At 35.5% G+C, this 15,080-nt stretch overlaps 1 protein-coding gene across 1 annotated transcript in view; it reads right to left on the bottom strand.

Moving 5' to 3' along the window:
- Nucleotides 1–1,887: 1,887 nt before the first annotated feature.
- The window catches only part of Rspo3 (R-spondin 3), an 81,996-nt gene continuing 68,803 nt past the window's right edge, over nucleotides 1,888–15,080 (bottom strand). The window contains exon 5 of the mRNA XM_013026816.1: nucleotides 1,888–3,085. Within this exon, the coding sequence (XP_012882270.1) occupies nucleotides 2,892–3,085 (194 nt within the window). The 3' untranslated portion in view covers nucleotides 1,888–2,891. The remainder of the gene's footprint in view (nucleotides 3,086–15,080) is intronic.

Genomic DNA, 15,080 nt, shown 5'->3' with positions numbered 1-15,080 from the left:
TTGTGAGGATTCATCTCTATTCTTGATACAAGCTGGACCTGTGTGTGTGTGTATCCCTTCCCTATATTGTTAATATGAAGCACTTAGAATTTAAAGACATTTGAGCAGTGGAATTAATCTGTTTCCTCTGATTTCCTCTTTGAAGTAAGCAGAGTTAGGATAACTTCTAATGGACACTATCATTATTGAGGTGCCTGAAGTCAGAGAAGTGTCAAGTCTTTCCTGGCCTGGCCCACAGTGAGTCTGCCCCATTCTTTTTATTTTTCTATTTGAAATAAAAGAATGAGACACCAAAAAGTTAAATGGCATCCAATGGTCATGTACCCAGAACAACAGTCTACGTCCTCTGATGGAGGCTTCTCAGTGGAAAGCAGAATTTGGATACCGCAGCAAGAACATAGACAAAGCACTGACAGTTTAATGTTGCTTTGCTCCCTCAATTCTGTCTTTGTATCAAGAATTTTCTGGCCTTCTGTTGCCATCAACAATGCCTTCTGTGATGAGTACAGGAGCTTTACCAGAAGTTGGTGAAGGAAATTTTTCTCCAAGTTAGGAAGGCTCCTAATTTGAATATTAAGTGATTCCATTTACTTAGGGGTCTATTAACATGACATGAGAATTAGAGTAAAAGCTGATATTATAGCTGTCATTATGTATCTAACCTATAAGGCTTAATATTAGTCATAATTTCTTTTTCCTCTGTATTTGTATGTCAATTCGTATCAAAGATTTAGATTTACCATAAGCCTTCCAGGTCACATAATAATATTGTGCCACCATTGTTATGATCCTGGTGTCTGGAACATTTTTTTCAGCATTGCATTTGCAGGTATAGACCTTTCCAATAAGTGTTTGTTGAAGGAACAACAACAATGATAAACATAGAAATATATGCATAGATGACACTAAGACAAAGGTGGTATTGGATACTATGTGAATGTTCTAAAACATGGAGCCTGACATAAATTTGTTTGTTAAAATTTGTTTCTCTTTGGCACCTAAGATTTAGTTGGAGATAGTATTGCTTTATACATTGTGAATAAATCCAGTAGTTGACATATTTATGTTATGTGGATGAGAAAAGAACCACCAGAATAAGAAACGAGCATATCATTTAAAAATTTTATATCTTAGAAGAAGAAAGATTTGTTAACTCATTAAGCCAAGCAGTCCACATGAGAAATAGAGTTAGTAGAGAAAGGGTGTCCCAAAATAGGTGAGCAGAAGGCAGACTCATTGCAAATCTTCAGAAAGCAGTGATCTTGACAGGGCTGAACACATGGTGGACAGAGCAGCTGTGTATCCTCCTGTTACAGCAGGAAGGCTAAGGTAGGCCATGAGAATCTGTGCTGAACACTCAAAGATGCTTGTTCCTGTGCTGGGCAGGCTGGGTCCTCTGTGAGACCCTGGTGAGGTTTTCATCTAGGGTGACTCCAGTTCCCAAAAGAGATCCACAGACTGAGAAAACATGGAGAAGAAAAGGCTAAATGTTGAAGACACAGGCGGAACAGACATACAAGAACAGATGCTCATTTTAAGCAATGGATGGGAAGTAGTAAGATCATTCAGGTAGGCCCATACAATCATAACGAGGATTTTGTTGATGAAAATAAGAAACTAAACTGAATGAGTATCCCAGGATAACCCATAAGGTTGTCTCCATTGGTTCAACTCAAGGTGGATTCAAAGCGCAAATACGGAGCAATGTTATACTATGAATGATATCGTATACAAGTTCTATAACTTAGCAGAATTCATTTTCTCAATTCATGTGTCTCAAAGCATACCGATTTCCACTAAAATAATAAATAAAACAAAGTGAACCAAACTTTAAAAACTATTAACAAATATATTTATTGTGGTGGCTTTCTCCCCTACTAGATAGGCCTTGCTAGAAAATAGTGTCCCTTTTAGTTCTGGGTGGACCATTAAGCAGGTAATAGAAGTTTTGTCCTCTCATTCAGAGAGAAAGGAAACACATGACTTTGCAAACATGGTATATTCTCCTCATTCTATTCTTTTGTTTTGTTTTGTTTATTAAAATCAGAGTTTCCTGTAGGAAGTACAATTTTGTTTTTGGAAGAAAGTTACAGGCATGTGTTTTAACAGACTTAGAGATTCCGATGGTAGTACAGGCTGAGCCACATAGTGCTGCCATAGTTTGGAGGAGACCCGTTCCAGGTGATTACAACCTTTCACCATTTTGGAAAGCACTACAGTCAACTCTATCTCTGTCATTTCTTCCACAATTTGCCTTCCACCAATCCCATAGAGTATATTGAATTCTTGTACACACATTTGGGTTCCTTGCAGAAAAATACTGGATGAGGACCAAAAAAAAAGTAACCTTAAAATAGTTGCTTCTGTGATGATAACTCTTTGGATTCCAAATGCCAGGCCCTATTTCTGAGCTCTCTCCAGATCCGGACAATGCCACACTGTCCTTGGAACAATGTTTCTCTCTCCTGATCTCTTACTTGTTTTGAAGGGATACTGCAGCTTTGAATTCGCAAAATTTTAGCTTTTGCTTCTTAAAAATGATAGCTTGGAAAAATATTTTTTATAGGGAAGAGATGTTTTCTTCTCTAGATGTCATCATTATGTGGGTGATCGCTTATAGCTTATTGATAATTATGTACAGAATTTCTTGTCTTTAAAGAATGTCTAGAAGCACATATGAAAGCCATTTGAAAGTATCCTTTCTTTTGAACTTTTGACTCTTTGTTGTTACTATGCTTGTATGAAGAATATAGCAACTATTTGGAAAGTTGTTTAGACAGAGCAGTAACTGATATGTTTTGTCCATTTGTGGTGCTAATGGCTAGAACACCTGTCCTGGGTATCTGGATGAATAGCAGCATTATGAGTCTACAATAATTTGATGGGACCCTCTAGTGCACAGTGCTGACGGATACCGATTTCTGTTGTTTGTCTTGGACTTTTCGTTTCTTCTGCTGCTGTTTGTCTTTGTTTTCTTGTTGTTCTGGGGTTTCTCTGCTAGATTCCAGGCCTTTGTTGTCAGGGATTGCTTCCTTACTATCTTCTTTATTCAATTTTTTTCTTTTTCTCTCTCTTCCTTTCTTCCCTGAAATGAAAGAACAACTCTTTGAAAAATCACATTCAATGATACTTTACTTGGTTGTCTGAATATCTTTTAAAATGATACAACTTTCTCCTAGGGTGCATATGGCACCCATAGATTCCAGGTATCCACTCCTTACATTACTCATTCAACCACTTTGTGTGAAGTCCATGTGATATTCTCAGGAATCTAAGTCTGATGTGTGTTTGTAATGTATGAAGAAACTAATACATGATAAACTTTCCTAGTGAGTTCTATTTCTATAAATATTTAATCTGCTAGTAATTTATGCATTTTAAATGTAAAATTCAATGTTTACTTATGACTTAAAATACTAATGAAATTTTATCTGGCTCATATTTAAGTCATAATTTTGTATTCAAATTTTTCCCACATAGTGTTTATATATGTGCAATCCAGTAAGATGTTTACAGGTTATCAAGTAGAAAAGAACTGACTTGCATACAAATATGGAAATCATATTTCATGACAGATAGTAGGATAATTGAACTTTATTTTTATTTTATTTTATTTTATTTTATATTTTGTGCTGCTCCTGGGGCATGAATTCAGGCCTGGGCTTTATCCCTGAGCTTTTCTATTCTCAAGGCTCTACTACTTGAGCCACATTTCCACTTGTGACTTTTTTGGTGGTTAATAGGAAGTAAAAGTCTCACGACTTTCCTGCCTAGGCTGGCTTCAAACCGACAACCTCAAACCTCAGCTTCCTGAGTAGCTAGGATTATAGGTGTGAATTACCAGCTCCTGAAAACGGAATTCTATCTTAGCACAAATATTTGCTTGCTGAAAATAATTTTCATTGCAGTTTCTCTATATGTAGCATAGTTCAGTATAATTTACTATATCCCTATGGTATAAACTACAAAGATAAGGGTTTTGTTGGTGGCGGCAGATTGATGGTGATGGTGGTGGTGGTACTGGGGCTTGAACTCAGGGCTTTGCACTTACTGGGCAAGTAATTTACTACTTGAGCAATACCTGTGGCCTTTTTGTCTTTTTTTTTTTTTAGTAATTATTTTAGATAGGGATCTTGTATTCTTGCTGTTGCACTTCAATTCTACCTGTGATACCTGAGTAGCTCTCATCACAGGTATGGGCTACTACACCCAGCTTATTGAGATGGTATTTTACCTGGATGGTATTTTACCTGAAGCCCTCCTAATCTCTACCCTTTAAGTTGGTGGCATTTCAGATATGCCCCACTAAATACAGCTGTTTTAAATCAGTGAAATAACCATTTCATGAATGTGTATTAGATTTCATACAGGCTCTTCACCTTACATTGGTTTTGTGATATAGGCTTAGTTCAGATTTCATACTGTAAGGTAATTTTACAGTTAAAATCAATTAATCAATCAATGGTTTTGATGTTTTGATATGGAAAACAAATAGTAGGCAACATGGAGTCAGGAAGAAGATCTAAATTTTATTCTGTTAAATTCTGTTACAGAATTTGAAATAAAGAGGGAATTTGATTAAGATATATGAGTTGGATACCAAATTGGATATATTGTTTTTCTTTCTAAATATTGAATTAACTAAATATTTTGTTATATAAACTAATTACCTATATAGTTGATATTTTCTGAGGGCACTATTTCAATAACATTCATTCACATATAGTTTCCAAAGAGAAATTACTTATATTCAAATCAGTATCATAGTAAATGGAATATAAGAACCAACTAGGACCATATCTGAACATAGACCCTACTGAACCATGAAAAAATTAAAAGTAGTCACTGTCTACAATAAGTCACTTTGGGCAAAACATTTTGGAAAAATTATTTTCATGAGGGAACCGAAATATTTTCATATCCTGAAACAGGCTGCAAATATTGAATTTAGTGGTTTGGCTCTTCTTTCCTTGATCTCTGGTTACAGAATCCTAGGGAGTTGAATTATTAATATTGTATACATATCCTAGGCCAATATACCCTCCTTGGATTAATAATTTTATGCTACATGAAACTATGTTTATGAAACCTTCCAATTACTTTATAAAAACTTGCCTTGTTGGGCTCAAAACACATCTCCAATGTCAGAACCCTCAAAGAACAGTTAACCAAAAATAAGAATTAAGACCATGGTGGGCAAATATGAAATTATTTGAGCTATCTAGCAATGAATAAAAATATTAGCATTAAATATTTTTTCTACTGAACTGTTTATCTATTGACTTGTTAGTTCCATGATTCTTTATGTTTCAAAGAGTATTTTTCTCAGCCGGGCACTGGTGGCTCACGCCTGTAATCCTAGCTACTCAGGAGGCTGAAATCTAGGGATCGTGGTTCAAAGCAGCCCAGGCAGGAAAGTCCGTGAAACTCTTTATCTCCAATAAACTACCAGAAAACTGGAAGTGGTGATGTAGCTCAAGTGGTAGAGGGTTAGCCTTGAGCTGAAGAGCTGAGGGACAGCGCTTAGGCCCAGAGATCAAGCCCCACTACCAACAGCAACAACAACAAAAAAAGAGTATTTGTCTCTTGTAACATTCCTATCGACAGAATCATGCTGGGTTTAGTGATTTGAAGAGCAGACTTGAATGTGGTAACTAAAAAAACTGAGGAACAGATTTGCCATCCTGACTATGTAAATTTAAACTGTTAGGGCTGCACAGGCTGGGTTATATAAAAAATTCAGATTTTCATAGAACGTGTTTGTTTTACCAAGGAAGATGGCTGCAAAGACTGGGTTATATAATAGTTCCATTTGGAGGAGCATTTTGGAGGTGTTCAAGTCTAAAAGAAATTGTCAATGAAAATCCTTCCAAAGTTCCATAAAACTTACTGACCCCAAGGAAAATGTTATTTTTATGGAAATCCTCCAGAAGTTCATTGTTTGACATTGTTCTCTTGATGACTGTCCAACATCCTACAGCTGTGATCTCAAACATAATGTCTCAGAAGCATATGAAATACATTGTCTCTTCCATGGTCACAGATGGATTTATATGTTTGTTAGCCACTTGTGACGACCTACTCAGCTTGCATAGCTTTTCTGTTTACTAGAAAAACTGATGCAATTATTTTTTAAAGACAGGCAGAGAATTTTTGGAAGTATCGTGAAACTCAGTATTAAAGCTTTATTACCAAGGAATATCTAGTCTGGGCGGTGAGTGGAAAGGGAGGCTCTGGTAAAGTAACAGGAAACTAGCACATTGTACATTGTTGCTGCCCAACCCAGGGCTATTGCACAATAGAAAAGTGGGATTATTATTTTTTTACAGGCCATGTGTTAGTGGTTGGAAAGGCTAACTACCCTTCTGCATAAATAATGTATTTTCCTCTTATCCAAGAAATAAAATAGAAGCACAGAAGAGTGGCTGCGGTCCATTAAAAATCATGTGCAGTTTGGGATACTTTTGTATTTAAAAAAAAAATTACAGTGGACTTCTTTTTTTATTCTTGTGGTGTGGTGACTTTTCACTGATGTGATTAATTGTTATTCTGTGACATTTATTTCTGTATTTCCCTTACAATTCTGCAATCTAAGCATTTCAGTTATGATAATCTGATGTGTGTGTGTGTGTGTGTGTGTATGTTTTGCCATTCACTGAATGTGCATGCGCTTATGTGTGCACATGCACAAATGTGCCATAGCTTGGTTCAGGCTTCTGGAACAATGAGCAAAATAAACTATTGTTTTAACTATGTTCAGTCTGGTATTTGGTTTATAGCGATAGTAAATGGAATAGAGCAGCCTTTGCGGAGCTGCCCTATGCTGTAAGATGGAAGAACAGCCTCTTTTAGGCCAGAAAACGACCGTGTTTCAATGATAAACCTGTGGCCAAATACTTTGACCTTTGGGGAGTAGTTGGTATTTCTGATATTTCCAGTAAGAAAGCTCATTACAAGCCAGGTACCAGTGGCTCATCCCTGTAACGCTAGCTGGGGCTGGGATCTGAGGATCACAGTTCAAAGCCAGATGGGACAGAGAAGTCTGTGGATCTCCAATTAATCACACAGAAAGCTGGATGGAGCGGTGGCGCAAATGTTAGAGCACTAGCTGTGAACAAGAGAAGCTTATGGATAGTGCCCAATCCCTGATTTCAAGCCTCAGGACCACCAGCACAGAAAGGAAGAAAGAAAGAAAAAAAGAAAGAAAGAAAGAAAAAAGGGAGGAAGGAAGGAAGAAAGGAAGGAAGGAAGGAAGGAGGAAGGAAGAAGGAAGAAAGAAAGAGAGGAAGGAAGGAAGGAAAGAAAAGAAAGGAAAAGAAAGGAACAAAGAGAAAAAGAAAGGAGGAAAGGAAAGAAAGAAAGGAGGAAAGGAAAGAAAGAAGGAAGGAAAGAAAAAAGTAAAGAAAAAAAGAAGGAAAGAAAAGAAAGGAAAGAAAGGGAAGACAGAAAGAAAGGAAGGAAGGAAAGAAAAGAAAAGAAAGAGAAAGAAAAAGGAAAGAAAGAAAGAAAAGAAGAAGGAAGGAAAGGGAGAGAGAGAAAAAAGGAAAGAGAAAAAAAGAAAAGGAAAGAGAGAAAGGAAAGGAAAGAAAGACCATTACTATTTGCTAAACTTTGTAAGGATTCAATGAGATATTTGAAGAACATTGAGTACAGTAATTATTTTACCACTGACTTATGTCAAACAGAAGACGAATGGAAACAAATATTTAGTCATTACATGATCATAAATTAAGCTCCTTCTCTACGATAAAAATATGCTAAAACCTATCGTTATGAGCAAGACATGGAGATCAAGACAATAATTATTGCCACATATTCTTGCTAAACTAATGACATGCACAAGATCCTTTTGGGAGCATGGGTGGTGGTGGGTAGAGAGGCTTTGAACACTCCAGGTGAGATGGTATTTGAGGTGAGCCAGAAGACTAAAAGTTTGCTACTGAGGGAATTGGTATGTAAATGGCATGAAGGCATGCAAGGACATGGTCACTTGGGGCAATGAAAGTACACTTCCTCAGTATAATCAGAGTCTATAAATAGGACATTACTAAGAGAGGCTGGAAAGATACAGGGGACTCCATTACCATGCTGGGTAGTTGGCCTGAGGACCAGTGATACTGAACGTGGTTGGCGAAGGGCAAGTATCAGAACCTGAGATCAGGGTAGAGTTTGGATATTTTGGTGGACAAGTCTAGATGGGACATTCTCAGCTATGACTTCATTTCTGCTTTTTTTTTTAATTTTAAGAAATTGCTGAAACAAGAATCTATGCAGAAGTTTAGAGTGGGAAAGAGAACAGGAAATTTAAAGAAGGACTACAAAGGCTTTGAAAGAAGAAGGATAAAACCAGAAGAAAAGAAAAAGTAACAGAAAGGGTGACTATGAGTAAAGCATATTATATTCCTTGGGGAAGTCACAATAAAGCCCCTTTCCTTTTTACAATTAATATACACTAATTAAAAAGAAAACACCTAACAAAGAACTTATGAAGAAAACACCTAACAAAGAACTTATAAAGAAAATATAATTATGGATGGTAATTATATTAATCCTTAGTTTTGGGAAGAACAACTAAAATTTTGTATACACAAACCTACATATTATTTAAGGCTTGGCTGAAAGCTAGTATCACCTAACTAAATGGATAACTGACATTTTTGGAACTGTAAGATTATTTTCTATGAATGCAAACATAAACTTCTATGAGCAAGGTTCCAAGCATGAATGACTTTTTAAAATGCAGATTCTGAGGTCTTTCTTCTGGAGACAATGATTCATTAGTTTTGATGAGGATCCCAGGGAGCTGTAGTTAATCAGTTCACCCGGTTTGTTTTGATGTGCAGCCACATTCAAGAACTACATCTGTAGAGCAGTAGAGTACCCTGTTTTGTGGACATTCATTTGATTTATTTTTCCTAATGGTTATCAAATATGTTTCTAATTTACTATTCATACTAATTTTTAAGGAAAGTTTTCCCATTAGATAAATTTAGAATAGGCACACAGATATGAAACTAAAATTAGTTGCAGATTGTCTTTTGAAAACCAGTTGAAATACAATTATGGAAAAGCCTAAACGTAAAAATAACAGAAGAAAATGGTCCTGAAATATCTTTTTTTTGTTATATATTATATATTTAATTTCCAAGAGAAAATGCAAGCCTTAGAATAGGTTTGGCTTTTTATGGGAGGTTGGTAAATTAATTACTAATTAACTCTCCAAATAGTTGTACAAAGGGGTTTCAGTGGAACATACCTATTAATATGTACAAGGCATCTTGATCGGTGTCACCCTGTTCTTCATTCTCCCCCCTCCATTTAGTTTCATTTTCATGTATATACATTGAATATCACAACAGTATTCGCTCTCTACTCCTCTCTCTATTAATTTACCAACCACTTCCCTTAGTCCCCACCCACCTTAGACAAGGACATGTTTCAGTATCTTGATATCCATTTTGTTAAAAGGTTACAATGGAATTTGGGCATGCTTTATGATTTCTTTAGAATCATGTTGAATTAATTATTTCTCTAGAACTTACTCATTGAGAATCACTTAAACATAAATACAGGTATCAGTAATTGTACTGAAACTTAGAAATAGTTCGTTCCTGTCTTTAAAAGAGCTTCTTTGTGTAGTTTATATAATTGCCACTAAGGGGAGCCATTGAGCTTTCAGTGGTTCCATTTCCCATGATGAACTCGGTTGTAATTTTTCTCCCAGAGCTAAAATGTATCATATTGCACATTGAAAACAGCATGGCATTAACTCATGGCTATAATCAATTAAATAAATCATGCAGTTAAGATGTAGAGTTCAGTATCAAGTCTTTTCTCTGTTGTAAAAAGGCTTTTAATTGGAAACTCATGGCTTTATATGTTCTTAAAAAACCTGAACATGGTGTAAAAAAGGGGTTAATCTAGTGATTTTAAATTCTAGAGTTGGATTTGGCTTTTATGTATAGAGGATAAGAATTCCAACTTTTGTTCTCTTCAATTAATGGGTCATTGGAGAAAAGTTGTAAAGGAGGGGAATTGCTGCAGTACAACTTTTTTTTATATATATAGCAATTATGATCTGTTGTGTAGATACATATTTGAACTGTGAGCTGTATAAACACAGGACAGCCTGACCCAGTGGGGAACAACACAGCTGAAAGTCATCAAGGCCAAGTATCCTTCTACTATATTATTACCAAGTAGAATTGACTTGAGACATGGTTTCAAACCTCTTGCCCTTTTGTTTGTTTGTTTGAATAGAGTAGATGCACTTATTTCATTTGCTATAATTTAAACGAATACAGTCAAATCACAGATGTGTTCTTTTTGATAAGAAGACACATTTTTCGCAACTAAAATTTAAGGTTATCTGACTTACCTGAATTATTCGGCCAGTTTTTACATGACTATATTGTTGCTTTTGTACTTAATTCCCAAGATGCCTCTCAACAATTAGTCAAAAATAAATTATTCAAAGACTAATCATTCAGCCTGTTGACATACTCTATGACATACTGTTAGTTTGGGATATTGCATTGAGTGCCTTCCCCCTCACCCTCGACCATTTTTTTTTCCAAAGGAAGGTTTGATCATCAATATATATTAAGATTAAAAGAGCATTTTTTGTCACCAATTGAAAAGAAAAGCTAATTTAAGAGGGGCCATCTGTTGATACCATGTTGATTTGGGAATTCAGAAACAGGAAGATGCTGATTGCAAGATGCATGTCAACTCAATGATGTGAAATCAGATAAAGCCAAAGCTGCTTTTTTATGTTTTCCAGGCAGGGTCTCTACCACTTTAGCAACACTTCCAGCCTTTTATTGCTAGGCTGGGTCTGGCCTGTGAGCCTCCTACACAAACCTCCATGAATCCTGGAATCATAGGCATGTACCATCAGAGTTGGGCCCAACCCAAGCTTCTTTACTTGGCACTCAGTGTTCTTTCTTTCCTCTGTGACCCTTGCTTCTTGCCCTCTTTGTTGGCCTTTCTCATCTTTTCCTGGTCAACCCCGAATTTCCCTACCATAATGTCAGCTGATCCCATATATCTGATGTATTTCTCTAGAGTGCAGTTTCTAGGATCCTTTTGCCCATTCTAAGACTTAGTGCTTATTTCTCTGTCTGTACCCTCCTTTCAAGGAAATCTCAATGTTCTAACCTCTTCCTAGTCTAGGTTATCAATGTTTCTCCTCTTTGTGTCCTCAGCTTCTTATTTTAATACTCAAGATGAAGATGATCCTGGTAGTCTGTTTTTTTTTTTTTAAACAGCAATCAATGATCACTGAAATGCAACATATACTTCTGTATGCCAGGAATACTTCTGTGAAGCTTATTCCGAACATCTATTTTGCAGTTGAGGAAAATCAATGCTCTGAATCATGGCTCCCTTCCTGCCCTCATGGTCTGTGAATGCAAACAGGCCACCATGGGAGCTGGGAGGCTTGTTTTAGTTCTCACTTGAAGTTACAGAATAGAGAAAGTGAGCAAGGACATTGCCCAGGTAGGATCTCTTATTTATTTATTTTTTTAAACAGAGGAATTTTATAAAAATTAAACATGTTATAAAATTAACATTTATTCAACCTCTTGAGATTTGAAATTCCTGGGCAGCGATTTTCTAATGATTCCAACAGAATTTTGGAATAGATTTTTTTTTCCTGTTAGCATCATCACTGTTACCTACCACATGTCTATAAGGCTCAGTTTTGGTATTTCTGCTCCTTCAACATAGAGAGGCATAAAGTAAGTATAATTACTTACTGGTAATTATTACTGGTAATTAATTACTTACTGGTTTTCTAAGACTCTCAGTGGAAACATGAGAATATAGGTGGTACTGTACTATATATGGATTCATATCCAGACATGTATATGTCTGTTAGTATATAATTATCAATATAAAAAGTACCAGATAGGTTTATATTTTGTTATAAGTAATTTTAAAACAGAGAAAATCACTTGGATTTTTATTTTTAAAATTCCCACTGAGTTTTGAGTACTATCTCAGTGTAAATAATTTCATCTTCTAGCAAATACCATAAATAGCAATAATTTCATTTTTTAAAACCTGTTTTCATAGTCTTTTTCTATGTGCAATGCTTTTATTTAAACAGATTTCTCCTTTTGTATAATTAATTTTGTTGGCTATTCAGGATTCAAAATCTGAAATTTTGAGTTTTGGTTCTGTGTCCTGAAAAGTTCCTGTGACTTTTGTACTAAGATAACTCCATCACGCTCATTGCTTCTGTACAGAATTGAAGCCTGGAATTCTTGCCAGCACATAAGAGAGACATTAGCTAGAGTTCAAAAGGAACTTTTTAAAGATATTGGATCTTGCATAGTAGGATGTCTTCCTGTTGCAAATCATCGGTATCAAAAGAACAATTAAGTACAGACTGGGAAAGATATCCAAAGATATTTTTAACTAGCAGCAATATTTACAATACATGCATGTAAAAGTGAAATGTATTTTGCTGTATAGGATTTTGAATAACATAGGATATGACAAAACCATGAAAGACAATATTTTAAAGTTAGTATTCTTCTTTATAAGGGCTTATTTCTTTTGGTTAGAGATTCAATTGAAATAAGTAATTTCAGTGTTTCTTTTTTTTTAATGTAAAAGCTCTTAACTTTGAAATCTTATCCACTACATTAGGGTAGATCACAAAATTCTTGGACACGGACTCAAACACACTGCATGTTGAAAATTTCTTGATCTGAGCATGTTTACATGACGCATTTTGAACTAGACCATGGGTCTTAGGCAATTGTATATATTGGATAATTATCTAAATTTATTCTGATTTTCACTTGATGTCAAAAAGTATTTGAATCTAGTCAGATTTTACTCATTCTGTGTGCCATGAAATTCATGATTAATTCATGAAATGAATTTTATCATTCCCTAAAGATGATCTTTCAGAGAACATGTTGTTCATTTCATATACTATTTGTAAACTATTACAAGAACATTTTTTGTTTGTTTTTTTAATTATCTTTGGAAGTTTAGATGGAGTAGCTCAGCTCTAACATTTCAAAGATCATGAAAACCATGCTTGGTAACATTGTCACATTTCTATCCACATTTCAGTTTGGATCTGACCTTCACAAAACATTAATAACTGTCTCCAAAATGAATTGATGTGTTTGTTCTCTCTCGTGTATGTGTGTGTGTGTGTGTGTGTGTGTGTGTGTGTGTGTGTGTGTGTGTGTGTGTGTGTGTGTGTGCCATTCCTAGGGGTTGAACTCAGGCCTAGGTGTTATCCCTGGGCTTCTTTTGCTCAAGGCTGGCACTCTACCACTTGAGCTACAGCACCACTTACAGCTTTTTTGGTTTGTTGGAGACAAGAATCTCAGGGACTTTCCTGCCTCAGCTGGCTTTAAACTGCAATCCTCAGATCTCAGCCTCCTGAATTAGCTAGGATCATAGACATGAGCCACTGGTGCCTAGTTTGTTCATCTCTTCTAACACGTACTCTACAAAGTTTCCCTTCTTACTTCCCACCTACTGGTGCCCCCTGATGCTTATTCCTTATATCTCTGTGCCAAATACAGTTGGCCCTCAGTATTTGGGAGGGATTGGACATAGGAACCAAATCTGTGACTGCTTCAGTCCTTAATATAAAATGATGTAGAATTTCTGTATAACCTATGCACAGTCTCCCCTATACTTTTAATCATTTCAGAATAACTGATATTTCTTTAAGTATATGTCACATAAATAGTTGTTTTCCACTGTTGTTTAAGCAATAATGACAAGAAAATTAGTACATGTTCAATGAAGACTTAATTTTTACCCCAAATATTTTCAATCTGACATTAGCTGAATTCCTGGTTATAGAACCATGGATTAGACAGATGACAACATATTTTTCACTTTAGAAAATTCAGAAATTTAAATTTAATGAAAAAACAGTGAAGCAACCTCTTTGGAGATTACTACCCCACAGATAGCTTCACTTATGTATTCTCCTACAAAATCATTTACAGCCAGAACACACATCTTTCAGAGCACATATCCAGTGGTTGGCTCTACCAATTCTTTTTCAAAATGTTTCATTCAACATAATAATTTACTGTTTTGTGCCAATCTAAAATGAATGTTGCTAGTCAATAGTTAAGTTGAAAGTCATGCCTGTAATAAAGATTACTTTGAAGATAAAATTTTCAAAAGAATTTTTCTTTGGGAGTTATATCTAAATCTTTCAGTTGACTGTTACGCTTTTCTAGCTCCAGAAACACTTATTAAAGTAACACAACTTTTAAAGTTTAAATTGATTAAATTGGTTTCTCTAATTCATTTAGCTCAGAAATTCAGAAACAACAGTTACATGTATATTTGATTTTGAAGCTTCCTAATATGTATTGAGGTTTCCTGTCTTTACATATTTCTATCATAAAGGAACATATTGAGAGTTTTCATGTTTAGAACAAAAAATGGCACTTGATTTTTCCAACTTTCCCTTAGGTATGTAGTCTCATGGTTCATACTTTCATGCTTGAAATAGATGTTCTAGAATGGCTTTGTGATAAATAGCCACCAAAAGCTTTTTTCTTTTCTTTCTTTCTTCCTTTTTTTTTTTTGGTTGTTGTTTTTTGGAAGAGAATCACTAAGCCAAGACCGTTGTCTTCATCTTTGATGAAATATAGCTTTCCAATTAGCAGGAAAGGTCTTCATTTCAAAAGGCTGAACAGAATGCTACTAGAAAATTCATCCCAGCTGGGTAAATTGAAGAATTGAAAGAATTCCAATGAAAGAATATTCACTGGGCATTTATCACTTGATTTTCATTTGGATAAATTTCCACTAGCTCCAAGAATTTGTCTTAGAGTTTTGTTCTTCTGAGACAAAACCAAAAAGTGTTGATAGCCATGTTTGACTCTGCTGTACTTCTTTACCCAAATTGCTTCCTCTGCTCTGTTGGATTGACAGGAGGGGATGGCCTTATACTTGCTAACATGTTTGCAGATTGATTGTACTAGAAATCTTCATACTATTCTACTCTGTTTCACCAGTTTTTGGACTAGTAGACTCTTCTATTTCTCATTCTATCACAGCCTGTCTCTCATTGAAAT

Source organism: Dipodomys ordii, unplaced genomic scaffold (genome assembly GCF_000151885.1).
Source record: "Dipodomys ordii isolate 6190 unplaced genomic scaffold, Dord_2.0 Scaffold97, whole genome shotgun sequence".
In the NCBI taxonomy this organism is placed as follows: Eukaryota; Metazoa; Chordata; class Mammalia; order Rodentia; family Heteromyidae; genus Dipodomys; species Dipodomys ordii.
Note: the sequence above shows the minus strand (reverse complement) of the source record. Positions and strands in the feature narration are given on the sequence as shown.